Consider the following 12,677-nt stretch of genomic DNA (forward strand, 5'->3'; position numbering starts at 1 on the left):
TCTCACCGGAAGCGACCGTATTTTCTGGTTGGTGCGTGTGGGTGTGTGTGCGTGTGCACGCCATAGCTCATCACTGTCCTCCAGCAGCTCGGTCCAGCTCAGGTCTCAGCTGGGAAACTCCTCCTCTCTGAGGTCAGTGGCCCAAACCGTGGCAGCAGTACCCATGCTAGCAAACCTTCACGTCTCCTGCGCTTAGTTTCACAGATATTCTTTTTTTTTTTCTTTTAAGATTTTATTCATTTGAGAGAGAGAGAGGGAGAGGGAGCAAGAGCAGGTGGGGGGAGTAGTGTAGAGGGAGAAGCAGACTCCCTGCTGAACAAGGACCCTACATGGGACTTGATCCCAGGATGCTGGGATCATGACCCGAGCCGAAGGCAGCTGTTTAACCGATTGAGCCATCCGGTGCCTAAGTCCACAGACATTCTTGCCTCTTCCTTTGCTGAGTGGCTGGAGCCCACACTCTTCTAGGAGAGGGACTGTTTCCTCATTTCCAAGGTTAACTTCTTCGCCTGGGTCCTTCGCCCTAGTTCTGCAGTTTCCCTCAGACACTGAACCCCATCTTCGACCCCCTTTTCTCCAGCATCTTCCATCTCTGTGTGCACTGCTGCCCTTCATCTTTCCTATTTTCAGCAACTTCCGGGTCTCCAAGGCTGGAGACTCAGCCTCCACATTGTCCCTTCTGGCTCCTTCACCTCCGTGGCCAGTCGGTAATCTTTGAAGACCCCCAGTTCTCAGGGCCTCGTGGTGGGATTAGTCTCCATGGTGCTGGGGCCGCTGGGGCGCCTGCTTGTGCTCCTGCTCTCAGGTCCCTGCCCCCGCCCTGGCCTCTGAGTTGGCCCCTCACAGCGGAACCCTTGCTCAGAGACGACTGTCTCATGTGTTCGCCTAGTCACACATCTCTCGTGGCAGTATCGATCCTTTATCGCCTCCTTCCTGAGATTCCCAGGAGGAGTGAGGCGCTTCGCCAGCAGGAGTTCTAAATGTCTCCCAGAGCATCACATTCAGTAAACTGAGACAGAACTCATGAATCTCCATTTTATTATTATTTTTTAAAGATTATTTGTTTGTCAGAGACTGGGAGATCACAAGCAGGGGGAGCAGCAGAGGGAGAGAGAGAAGCAGACTCCCTGCTGAGCAGGGAGCCTGATGTGGGACTCAATCCCAGGACCCTGGGATGATGACTTGAGCTGAAGGCAGACATTTAACCCGCTGACCTGCCCCCAGCGTCCCATGAGTATCCATTTAAAACAAAGAGCCCAGGGATTCTGATTTGGGCTGTCCTAAGAGAACAATTTATGTAACTCTATCCTAGGGTACCTGTTACAGATAACTCACAATGTGGCTTTTATTTGCCTCCTTACAGTATGGTCAATTACTGCCTGCTTATTTTACTTAGATGATAAGCTCCCAGGGACACCTGGGTGGCTCAGTTGGCTCAGTGTCTGCTTCGGCTCAGGTCATGATCCAGGGTCCTGAGATCAAGCCCCTCATCAGGCTCCTGCTCAGTGGGGAGTCAGCTTCTCCCTCTGCCTGCCATTCTCCCTGCTTGTACACTCCCTCTCTCTCTGTCAAATAGATGGATAAAATCTTAAAAAAAAAAAAAAAAAGATTCTAAGCTCCCAGAAGGGGTTATGCTTTTATGGTTTTCTTTTGAGAAGAAGAGACTATTAGCAGGCATTCAATAAATATTTTTAGATGAATGGGAAAACGAGTGAGTAAATGGTATTTTGGGGCAGATATTATTGCCCATTTAAGCCCTTATGTGGCAGGAAGAGTTTTCCACGGAGATGAGATTTTGTGATGTACATGAGATGATTAGAAATAAATATCCAAACTTTTTGGGTAATAATCCATGATACTGACTCTTTTCTCTTTCAGGGGGCTTCCAAAATGGTAAAAGAGTAAGCCTCTCCGTGTATCTCGGAGAATTTTTTGACATCCATTTGTTTGTCAATGGTACTGTGCTGCAGGGGACCCAAAGGTAAGTCTGAAGCCCAGAATGTCTGCAATGTCTGAGTTTAAAAGGACAAGACACCGGAATGGGTGGGGGCTTTAGGGGGCTGGCGCCTGGGCGGCTCAGGCAGTTAAGCGTCTGTGTTTTGCTCAGGTCATGATCCTGGAGTCCTGGGATTGAGCCCCACATCGTGCTCCCTACTCCAAGGGGAGCCTGCTTCTCCCTCTGCCTGCTGCTCCCCCTGCTTGTGATCTCTCTTTCTCTCTCACACTGCACTCCCTTCCAATAGATAAATACAATCTTTAAAAAAAAAAAAAAAAAAGGACCCTGGGGATCCCTCTTGCAACCTCCTTGTTTTTTCAGCTGAGGGAGCTAGGGCCCAGAGAGAGGAAATAAATGTGCCCAGGGAAAGTGAGAGACAGGGCTGGGTGAGAGCTCTGTGTCCGGACTCCTGGTCTAGACCCTCAGTGACTTTGCACCAAGGTCCCAACCTTGGAGCAAGGGGTTGGGGTTGAAAGGTGGGAGAGACACCCAGGAAACGCACAAGAAACACACTTCCTGAACTCATCCTTGTCCCTCAGCATCTCCATGCCCTATGCCTCCAACGGGCTGTACCTGGAGACCGAGGCTGGCTACTACAAGCTGTCCAGTGAGGCCTACGGCTTTGTGGCCAAAATTGATGGCCATGGCAACTTTCAAGTCCTGCTATCAGACAGATACTTCAACAAGACCTGTGGGCTCTGTGGCAACTTTAACATCTTTGCTGAGGATGACTTCAGGACGCAGGAAGGTAAGTGACTCTCGGATACCATTTCCCTGGAGTTGTGGTATTGTTTGTCATTTCCCTGCTTACAAAACTTCACTAACACCCCTCCTCAGGCATGTCATGTTTATTCTGCCAACCTTAACTCTGAGCGTTCCAACCCACTGCCTAGACCTGCCCCCAAACCACATCTTGGAGGTTGGTTGGTTCATCTTGGCTTGGTTCAACTCGGATTTGCCCGCAGAAGCTTACACAGGGTAGGTGGTTGGTAGATGCTGGATGGTTTCAACAGATCCTCCCAAATGAGTACAATAGGACTTCATGGAGGAAGTCTATAAGGGGAGGTCCATAGTCCAAGAAGGCCGGTCTATGTGTGTATTCATGAGCAATAGAATATGGACATGTGGAAACTACTACTTATCTTTAATCGTCTTTTGATAACTTCAATTATGTGAATATTCAATCAGTGATGCTTCCTTACAGAAGCTGAACGTTTGTACATAAGTTCTTCTTCCTTACGGCCCAACTACCCTCTGATTAAGGGGTGAGCATCTAGAGAAACAATTGACTATTCCTTTCATTTCACTGTATATGTTGGAAAATAGTCAGATCATTTGTTTTCATCTTCTCCAGCATTGATTTCTCAAACTTTGTATCATCCGATATATACGTTTTTAAGGCTATACATTTTCCTCTAAATGTCATCTTAACTACACCAATTATGGTATTTTCATTTTCATTTAGTTCTATGGATTTTCTAATTGCCATTGAATTCTTTCTTAACCTGTAGAGCGTGTTCAAAATTTCCAGATGTTTAGAATTTCTAAAGTTATCTTTTGTAACTAAATCGATTTCTAATTAAGAAATTTGGGGAGATTTGTTTGTGACCTCCTAGATGATCCTTTTATGCTCCAAAAGAATGTGTTCTCTGATTGGTGCAGGATTCTGTATATACTTGTTGAATTAAGTTTGTTAACTACGTTATGCAAATATTCTACATAATTCCTACTTTTTGTCTTCTTCAACTACCCTTACTAAGAGAGCTGTATTAAATTTTTCTACAGTGGTGGTGAACTTGTCAATCACTTCGTGTAATTCTATCAAGTTTCCTCTACATATTTTGAGCCTTTGCTATTAGATTTTAGAAATATTGAATCTTTCTAGTGAACTGTTCCTTTTATATAATGACTTGCCATTTTTAATAATGCCTTATGCCTTAAAATCTGACATTAATATATAAGTACCTCACTTTTTTTTAGGTATTTGCTTGACATATATTTTTTCATACTCTCAACTGGTCTGTGTGGTTTTGTTTCAGATGTATTACATGAAAGAAGCACATAACTGGGTTTTATTATTATTATTTTTAAAGGTCAGATTTATCAAGGTATAAGGCATATACAGTAAAGGCCACTCTTCCAGGTCTACGAGCTTTCAGGAAAGCGGGGAGCCATGGAACCACCACAAACTATGGAACAGCCTCCTCCCCCCAGAATTCTTGTGCTCCTTTGTAGGTGAACTCTCCCTGTGCCCCTAGCCCTGATAGCCACTGCCCTTTTTTCTGATCCTATAGTTTTGATTTTTCCAAAGTTCATGTAACTGTGATCATACTATACTTGGAGTACTTCGCCTTCCATGTCTGGCTTCTTTCACTTAACATCATCCTTTAGAGATCCATCTGTGTGGTTGGATGTATCAGGAGACTGTTCCTGTCAGTTGTTGAAGGGTACTGCTACAATGCATTTATCCATGCACAGGGAAGTGTCTAGTCTTAGGCAATTATGGATAAAGCTGCTATAAACAGTCATGCAGGGGCGCCTGTATAGGCATCGGACCCTTGATTTCCGTTCAGGTTATGATTTCAGGGTCATGAGAACAAGTTCTGTGCTGGTATGGGGCCTGTTTAAGATTCTCTCTCTCATTTGCCCTCTGCTCCCTCTCCCCCAAATTCATGTATAGGTTTTTTTTCTCCATTTTAAAAATTGTGGTAAACAGGGGCACCTGGGTGGCTGAGTGGGTTAAAGCCTCTGCCTTCAGCATGGGTCATGATCCCAGGGTCCTGGGATCAAGCCCCACATCGGGCTCTCTGCTCAGCAGGGACCCTGCTTCCCCATGTCTCTCTGTCTGCCTGCCTCTCTGCAGACTTGTGATCTCTGTCTGTCAAATAAATAAATAAAATCTTTTTAAAAAATTGTGGTAAACACACATAAAATAATGTTGACTGTCCTACTAATTTTTCAGTACACACTTCAATGGCATCAGGTACTTTCACACTTTGATGCAATCAATCACAATGTCTGTCTCCAGAACTCTTTTTCTCTTGCAAAACTGAAACTCTATACCCATTAAGCAGTAACTTCCCATTCGGCCCTCCTCTTTCCCAACCCTGGCCACCACCATTCTACTTTCTGTCTCTGTGATTCTGACTACTCCCAGTACCTCATGTAAATGGAGTCATACAGTATTTGTCTTTTTGTGACTGGCTTATTTTGCTTAGCATAATGGCTTTACTATTCATCCACGTGTTGAGACGTATATCAGAATTTCCTTTTTTTTTTTTTTTTTTTTGGTATTTAAATCATTTATTTCAACACGGCATTGTTTTAAATTTGTACCTCGTGGGTTTGGTTGTTTTTTTTTTTTTAAGATTTTTTTAATTTATTTGACAGAGAGAGATATAGCGAGCAAGGGAACACAAGCAGGGGGAGTGGGAGAGGGAGAAGCAGGCTTTCTGCTGAGCAGGGAGCTCAACATGGGGCTTCATCCCAAAATCCTGGGATCATGCCCTGGGCCGAAGGCAGACGTTTAACGACTGAAGCACCCAGGTGCCCCTAAATTTGCACCTTGTTTTATAACGCATTTCAGCATCTAGAGAACAACTTTGAGAACAACAGCAGATGAGCATTATTTGTCAACAATTTAACAAAGTGCTTAAGGCCCGTTTGTGTCAGAAACACAGTGCCAGTCGCAATGAGCCCCGAAGTAAGTGCTAATAGACTCGCAAATGTGCCTGCAGAGTAAAATAGTACACATTTACGCTATACTTGTAAGTGGGATATTCTGAAGCAGTATTGCTATGAACAATAAACCCTTGGGAAGAAAGGCACTTTTTTATTGCAGTGTAATCAACATCCAGTGTTATCTTGGCTTCAGGTGGACAACATAGTGATTCAACACTTCAGCACATTACTCAGTGCTCATCGAGATAAGTGTAATCACCATCTGTCACCAAGCACGTTTTACAGTCTTATTCACCATATTCTCTGCATGCTGTACTTTTTACCTCTGCGACTTATTTATTTTGTGACTGGAGGTTCATACCCCTTCATCCCCTTTAGGTCAGAATTTCCTTCATTTCTAACCTGAATGTACATTGTATGTATCTACCACGTTTTGCTTAGCCATTCATGCCTTGGCGTTGTTTCCATGTTTTGCCAGAATGAATAATGCTGCAACAAACCGGGGCGTACAAATATTTTTTCAAGACCCTACCTTCAAGGGTGCCTGGGTGACTCAGTCATTAAGCATCTGCCTTTGGCTCAGGTTGTCATTTCAGGGTCCTGGGATCAGGTCCCATCTCGGGCTCCCTGCTCAGCAGGAAGCCTTCTTCTCCCTCTCCTACTCCCTCTGCGTGTGTTCCCTCTCTTGCTGTTTCTCTCTCTGTCAAATAAATAAATAAAATCTTTAAAAAAAAAAAAAAAGACCCCACCTTTAGTTCTTTTGGGTAGATACCCTGAGTTGGAATTGCTGAATCCGGTGGCAGTTCTTTTTTTATTACTTATTACCTTTTTTTTTTTTTTTTAAGATTTTGTTTATTTATTTGAGAGAGAGAACACAGAGGGAGAGCAAGAGGGAGAAACAGGCTTCCTGCCCATGCGGGACTCGATTCCAGGACCCCAGGATCATACCCTGAGTCAAAGGCAGACACTTAACCGACCGAGCCACCCAGGCTCCCCTCATTCTTGTTATTTTAATGCAACCTATCCTCTCCTGTCTTCTTACTGGGAAGTTTTGCCTCTTTTCATTTATTTTATATTCAGTTGTGGTGCTGGTGTATTTGGATTTCTATTAACCGTCTTATTTTGTGCTTTCTACTATTGCTGCTTTTAATTTTTTTAATGTTTTTAAATTTTTTTAAAATTTTTATTATTTTTTAAAGATTTTATTTATTTATTTGACAGAGATCACAAGTATGCAGAGAGGCAGGCAGAGAGAGAGAGAGGAGGAAGCAGGCACCCTGCTGAGCAGAGAGCCCGATGCGGGACTCGATCCCAGGACCCTGATCGATCCCAGGACCCTGAGATCATGACCTGAGCCCAAGGCAGAGGCTTTAACCCACTAAGCCACCCAGGCGCCCCCTATTGCTGCTTTTTAAAATGTTACTTCTCTCCTCACTACTTCACTGACCCCTCTACCTTTTTTGAATACCACCAAATTTGGTGTTATTATTATAGTTTGACACAATCAATGCTTCTTTATTTTTATTTTTTAAAGATTTTATTTATTTATTTGACAGAGATCACAAGCAGGCAGAGAGGCAGGCAGAGAGAGAGGGAGGAAGCAGGCTCCCGACTGAGCAGAGAGCTCGATGTGGGGCTCGATTCGAGGACACTGGGATCATGACCTGAGCCGAAGGCAGCGGCTTTAACCCACTGAGCCACCCAGGCGCCCCAATCAGTGCTTCTTTAGATGTATCTTCATGTTTAACACATTCTTTGCTCATAATTTCCTCTTGTATCTTATTCTTTTTTTCTAGGTTCAATTTCTACTTTAAAAAAAAAAACATCCCTCAGTTCTTCATTCAGGGTCTGGTAGTGATAATAGCAGTAACTGGAACAAACACCCCCTCATTCTTACACGATACTTTAGTTAGGTATAGAAATCTAGGACATGAGTTATTTCTCATAGTACTTTAGAAGATGTCACTCCCTTGTTGTTCTGGAGAAGTAGATTGTCAGTCCAATTGTTATTTCATTGCAGATAATATCTTTTATCTTTGTACACAAGTCATCTCTGTTCTTGGCATTCTGAAATTTTACTATGTTGTGTCTAGATGTGGGTTTTATTTTTATTATCTTTTTAAAAATAGATCTTACGTATTTGAGAGAAAGGAGAGAGTGAGCACAAGTTGGGAGGAGTGAAGGCAGAGGGAGAAGCAGGCTCCCTGCTGAGCAATGAGCCCAGTGTGGGACTCGATCCCAGGACTTTGGGATCATGACCTGAGCCAAAGGCAGATGCTTAACCAGGTGCCCCAGTCTTAATTTTATTATCTTGCTTGAGGCTGTGATTCCTGAAACTGAGGACTCCTATCTTCCATCAGATTTAGAAAAATTTCAGTTATTTTCTCTCTATCTGTTAGACATACATCAGATATTTTTATTCCATCCTTTTTTTTTTTAAACCTTATTTTCGTTTTTCTATCTCTCTATTCCTCTTTGTTGCTTTTTGGGTGGTGCACTCATGCTGGCTGGTGAGAACCAGTTGCGTGTGTCTTTACCAGGTCTGCATTCAGTACTGACAGATTGGTAATTAGAAACTGGCCATGGTGGGAGTATCTGCTGCATAGAAATCAGCAAATCCTAAAATCATAAAAATCAGGACTTTGCATTTCCAGACAGCTGGCTCATCAGCCCATCACTACCTAGATCTATCTTCTGGTTTACTAGTTCCCTCAACTCTAATTTCCAGATGATATTTAACCCACCAATTGGGCTTTCTTTCTATTTCATGACTACATTTGTAGCTTTAGAAGATAAATTTGGTACTTCTTCAACTCTCATTTTTTTCTTATTGTCTTGTCTCCTTGTATTAGGTTTCAATTTCTTCTTTATAGTAATAATTTTAAGCATATTTGTCTTATAACCTCCATACGAAGATGGTATAACCTGAAGTTTTTGGAGCTCTCATGGTATATTAGAAAGTGGACAAGCCTGTGTGGCATGGTGACTAAGAACGCAGAGGGCATTTATCATAATGCCTGGCATACAGTAGAAACTCCATAAATTTAAATTCCCTTTGGCTTCTCCCATGGCTTAAAATAACAGAAGTTTATTCTCTCACAAGTTCAGGAGGCCCAACGTCTAAAATCAAGGTGTTGATAGGGCTGCACCCCTCCAGAGGCCCTACTGGAGAACCTGTTCCTTGCCTCTCCCAATTACCGAAAGCAATCCTTAACTTGTGGCTACATCGTGTCTCTGTTTCTCCTCCTGCTGCCTCCCTCTGATAAGGATATGTGTCGTTGGATCTAAGGCCCACTTAGATAATCCAAGATAAGCTTTTCCTTTTAAGATTCTTAAAAACTTAACCACATCTTTTTGCCCTATAAGAGAATACTCATAGGTTCCAGGAATTAGGAAGTGAATCTTTGAAGGGTGCCATTTTCCCTGCTGACGACACGCCAGATGCCTGCTGACAATACTTCCATCGTCCTGCTTTTCCTTCCCCAAGGATAGTTTATTTTCTATTCTCAAGTACATTATTTGACCTTGAAACATGCTTCAGTCTTCCAGACCTGGTTATACAAAGGGACTGTTTGCCTCAATGATGCATTAGTCCCTTGGCAGTGAAGACTCAGAAGGGGTATTAGGACTCTCCTTTGCCATGGAAGCCTGTAGTCCCATCTGCTGTGGGCGTTAATGGAGGCACGATCGGTATAAGACTAAGGCCCCAGTGCCGTGAGAGCCCGGGGAATGCAGTGACTGGGGGCTCAGCTTCCATGTCACATTCTTACCTTCAATCTGCAAAAACATTTTGAGTGTGTACAAAGCGCCAGATAAGAATTCAGAGCGAAGAGACACAGCGTGTACCCTGAATTAGGGAGCTCACGGTTGAATGGAGTATGAATATAAAAAAAAAGGAATACTAACACAGAGGGCAATGAGAGTTTTGATGGAAGGATGGCAGGGGTGCTGAGGGAACACAGACTGGGGCAGGGGGCTGGGAACAGAACCACTTCAGAGGGCTTCCTGGAGGAAGTGGCACTGGAGCTGCATCTCAAAGAATGAGTGGAGGCAGCCAAGGTATTAGGGGGTGGAGAACATTCTGCACATAGGGAAAAGTCATGCAAGGACGGGGAGACAGCGTGGATGGGCACGCTCCTCATCACCTTTCAAGCTGCCCTCCTCACTGTGCCCATCCAGCCAGCCACCCCTCTCCACACACGGGCTGAGCTCTGAGCCCTGTGCCCTGTGGTAACCTGCTGAACGCTGCACAAAAGGTACTCCCCACCCCAGGCTCCTATGTACCAACCTAATGGAAGGTTGATTCAGGTGACGAAGAACCCAGAGTTTTCACTCAGAAGTCCTGGCTCAGGCTTAACTGTGACTTCCTTCCTGAAACCTTCTCCACAGGGACCTTGACCTCGGACCCCTATGACTTTGCCAACTCCTGGGCCCTGAGCAGCGGGGAACAACGGTGCAAACGGGTGTCCCCTCCTGGCAGCCCATGCAATGTCTCCTCTGAGGAAATGCAGCAGGTGGGTACCGCCCCAGCTGGGGTGGTCTGAATGGAGTGGGTTTTCTGGGGTTAAGAGGCAGAAAGTCATCTGGTCTCAGATCCTCCACTGAGGCACAGAGTGGGCCTACCTCTGTGCAGAGTCTGGTTAGCTTGAATCTAACACTGTTCTGGGCCTGCACCTCTGAAAATGAGTCTAAGGAGTTGGTAGAGTGAACAACCAGACTTTTCTGTTTTACATTCTAATGCCCTCTCTTGTCCCCAAATATCTCCATCATCAGCTACCGCCTATCTGAGATTCTGCAATTCCTCTAAAAAGGAATCGATTCCTTTTTAGGTGTTCAACGAGTGGTTTTTAGAAAATACGAATAGGAGGGCAAGGCCCCAAGGTCTTACCAGCATAAGAGCTGCCAGGGGTTTACTTTATACTCAGAGAAGCTGAGCAGAGAGGAGGGAGGTGAGCCTGAGGTGTCCAACCTGTACGTGATAATATTTTCCTGAGGCTGTGGTGGCAAATTAGTCACAAAATCAGTGGCTTACGGCAATGGGAGCATATCCTCTCATAGTTCTAGGGGCCAGAAATCTGAATTTAGCTTTCCTGGGCCAAGATCAAGGTGTCAGGAGGGCCGCCCTCTCCAGGGAGACTCTAGGGGCAAATCTTTCCTTTTCCCTGTTCTGGTGGCTGTGGCATTCCATGGCTTGTGACCACATCAGTCCAGTCAGTACCTCTGCGGTCACAAGGCCTTAAGCATCTGTGTGTGCCTCTGTCCTGAGACTCAGGACAGATGGTGGCACCTCCCATCCCTTTCCCCACAGCCCCTGTTTCTAACCATATGGCAGCTTCTTCCCCTTCAGAGTTGCCCCTTACAACCCCACTACCAGACCCTCCCCCTTGGAGAGGAGGGGGTCTGGTGGGAGAAAGAGGCAGGACTGTACCATGCCTCTACCTTCTGCAGGGATGGCCTTGTGCCGTGGTGGGTGGGGTGTTAAGAGGGTGATGTTTCGTGGGTAGGGGGCAGACCTCCCTTGAGGCATGACCCCTCTCCCCCATGGGGTCTGGCTGCTTGGGCTGAGAGAGGAGAAACAGCATGGCTCTGGGTGAAGCTGGGCTCTTGTCGGCACAGGGATGGCCCTACTGAGGCTGTGGCACACACTCACTGTCTGGGGGACAAGATTTCTTGGGGATGGTGTGAGTCAGTTCTCCTGGGCAGGGAGTGACTGGAGACCTTCTCAGAAGCAGCATCTGGAAGGGTGTGAGAAAGGCAGCATGGGCAGGGGGGAGGGTGAATCGCCATGTAGTACATGAGGCAGATCCTTCAGGGAGCTCTGAAACCTGGGGGGGAGTGATGTCCCCCACTAGGCAAGCCTGAACTGACTACTTGGTCATCGGATATAGGCTTCCTTTGCGGCAGAGAGGCAGGACAGCTCTCTTGGACTGAGGGCAATGCCTGCAGCGACTCAGCTGTGAGCCCTTAGCCGCCAGCACCGTTAGCCGTGAGGAGATGAGTCCTTGGCTTTGAAGGGCATCCACACTGCCCTGGACATCCCCTGTAGAGAGCCGTCCCCCACCCCCCACCCAGGGAGCAACCACCCTGCTCCAGCCCACAGCAAGAGGGTGGCTCCTGCCGCACAGCCTTGACAGGCCTCCAGGGCCACGGTGGGCCTCCACGGTTCTCCAGAGCAGTGAGGAGAAAGCGAAGCCTTGGGAGGCTAGGTACCTGTCCAGCATCAGCCGTTTACAGGCTGCAGAGTCAGAGTTCCCCGTCTCTGGCTCCCTGGTGTCTGCATCTCTGGCCTCATTGCCTCAGGTGGCTCATTATCTCTGCCTGTGGTCCTTGAGTTTTCCTTGATGGCTTCCAGGATTCTTAGGGTTCCTTTCAGCTCTAGAACACTGTATGTTTCACTGGATTGGGCTAGAGAGACAGATGTTCAGTGGGTGTGTTATGTGTCTGGAGACTGGGACTACCTCCACAGCATCGATGCCCCATCTGAAGCCTGCAGAAGTCTGATCTACCCAGCTCTGCCCAGAAATAGAGAAACTCCAGCCTCTCCTGCTCCAGAAGCAAAAGAAACACACACACACACACTCCCGTGCCTTAGCACAAGAGACTTTCATTGCTAGCTTGTAACTCGGGTAGTGAGCCTTTTCCATTTTTGTGGAACAATCTGATCTTTGGAACCAAGGACTTTGTCAGGCACAGGAAAATATTCTAGCTTGATATTTAGTCCAGCTGCCGAGATGGTAAACACAATTTCTAGTTTCTAAACAAGCACGATCCGAATGCCTCTTTATCTTGGGTTTCCAGGGTTTCAGTGGTGCTAGGTTTCCGGCTTGTCCATAAACATCTGTGTCACCTGGACCGTAGCCCAGTCCTGGAAACCGACTAAGGCTGACCAAGTTCTAACACCCGGAAGGAGGGTCCTGTTGTGTGGAAGAGGGTAGTTTACTCTTCTTTCCAGGAAAACTTTTGAAATATCTGGTGGTTATCCTTGGTACCCCCTCGATTT

The 12,677-nt window shown here is 45.9% G+C and overlaps 1 protein-coding gene across 1 annotated transcript in view; it reads left to right on the forward strand.

Annotated features, from left to right (window-relative positions):
* The window catches only part of VWF (von Willebrand factor), a 135,935-nt gene that overhangs the window by 10,948 nt on the left and 112,310 nt on the right, over positions 1–12,677 (forward strand). The window contains exons 4-6 of the mRNA XM_046011417.1: positions 1,879–1,981; positions 2,536–2,744; positions 10,067–10,191. Of these exons, the coding sequence (XP_045867373.1) occupies positions 1,879–1,981; positions 2,536–2,744; positions 10,067–10,191 (437 nt within the window). The remainder of the gene's footprint in view (positions 1–1,878; positions 1,982–2,535; positions 2,745–10,066; positions 10,192–12,677) is intronic.

This window comes from Meles meles, chromosome 7, assembly GCF_922984935.1.
Source record: "Meles meles chromosome 7, mMelMel3.1 paternal haplotype, whole genome shotgun sequence".
Lineage (NCBI taxonomy): Eukaryota > Metazoa > Chordata > Mammalia > Carnivora > Mustelidae > Meles > Meles meles.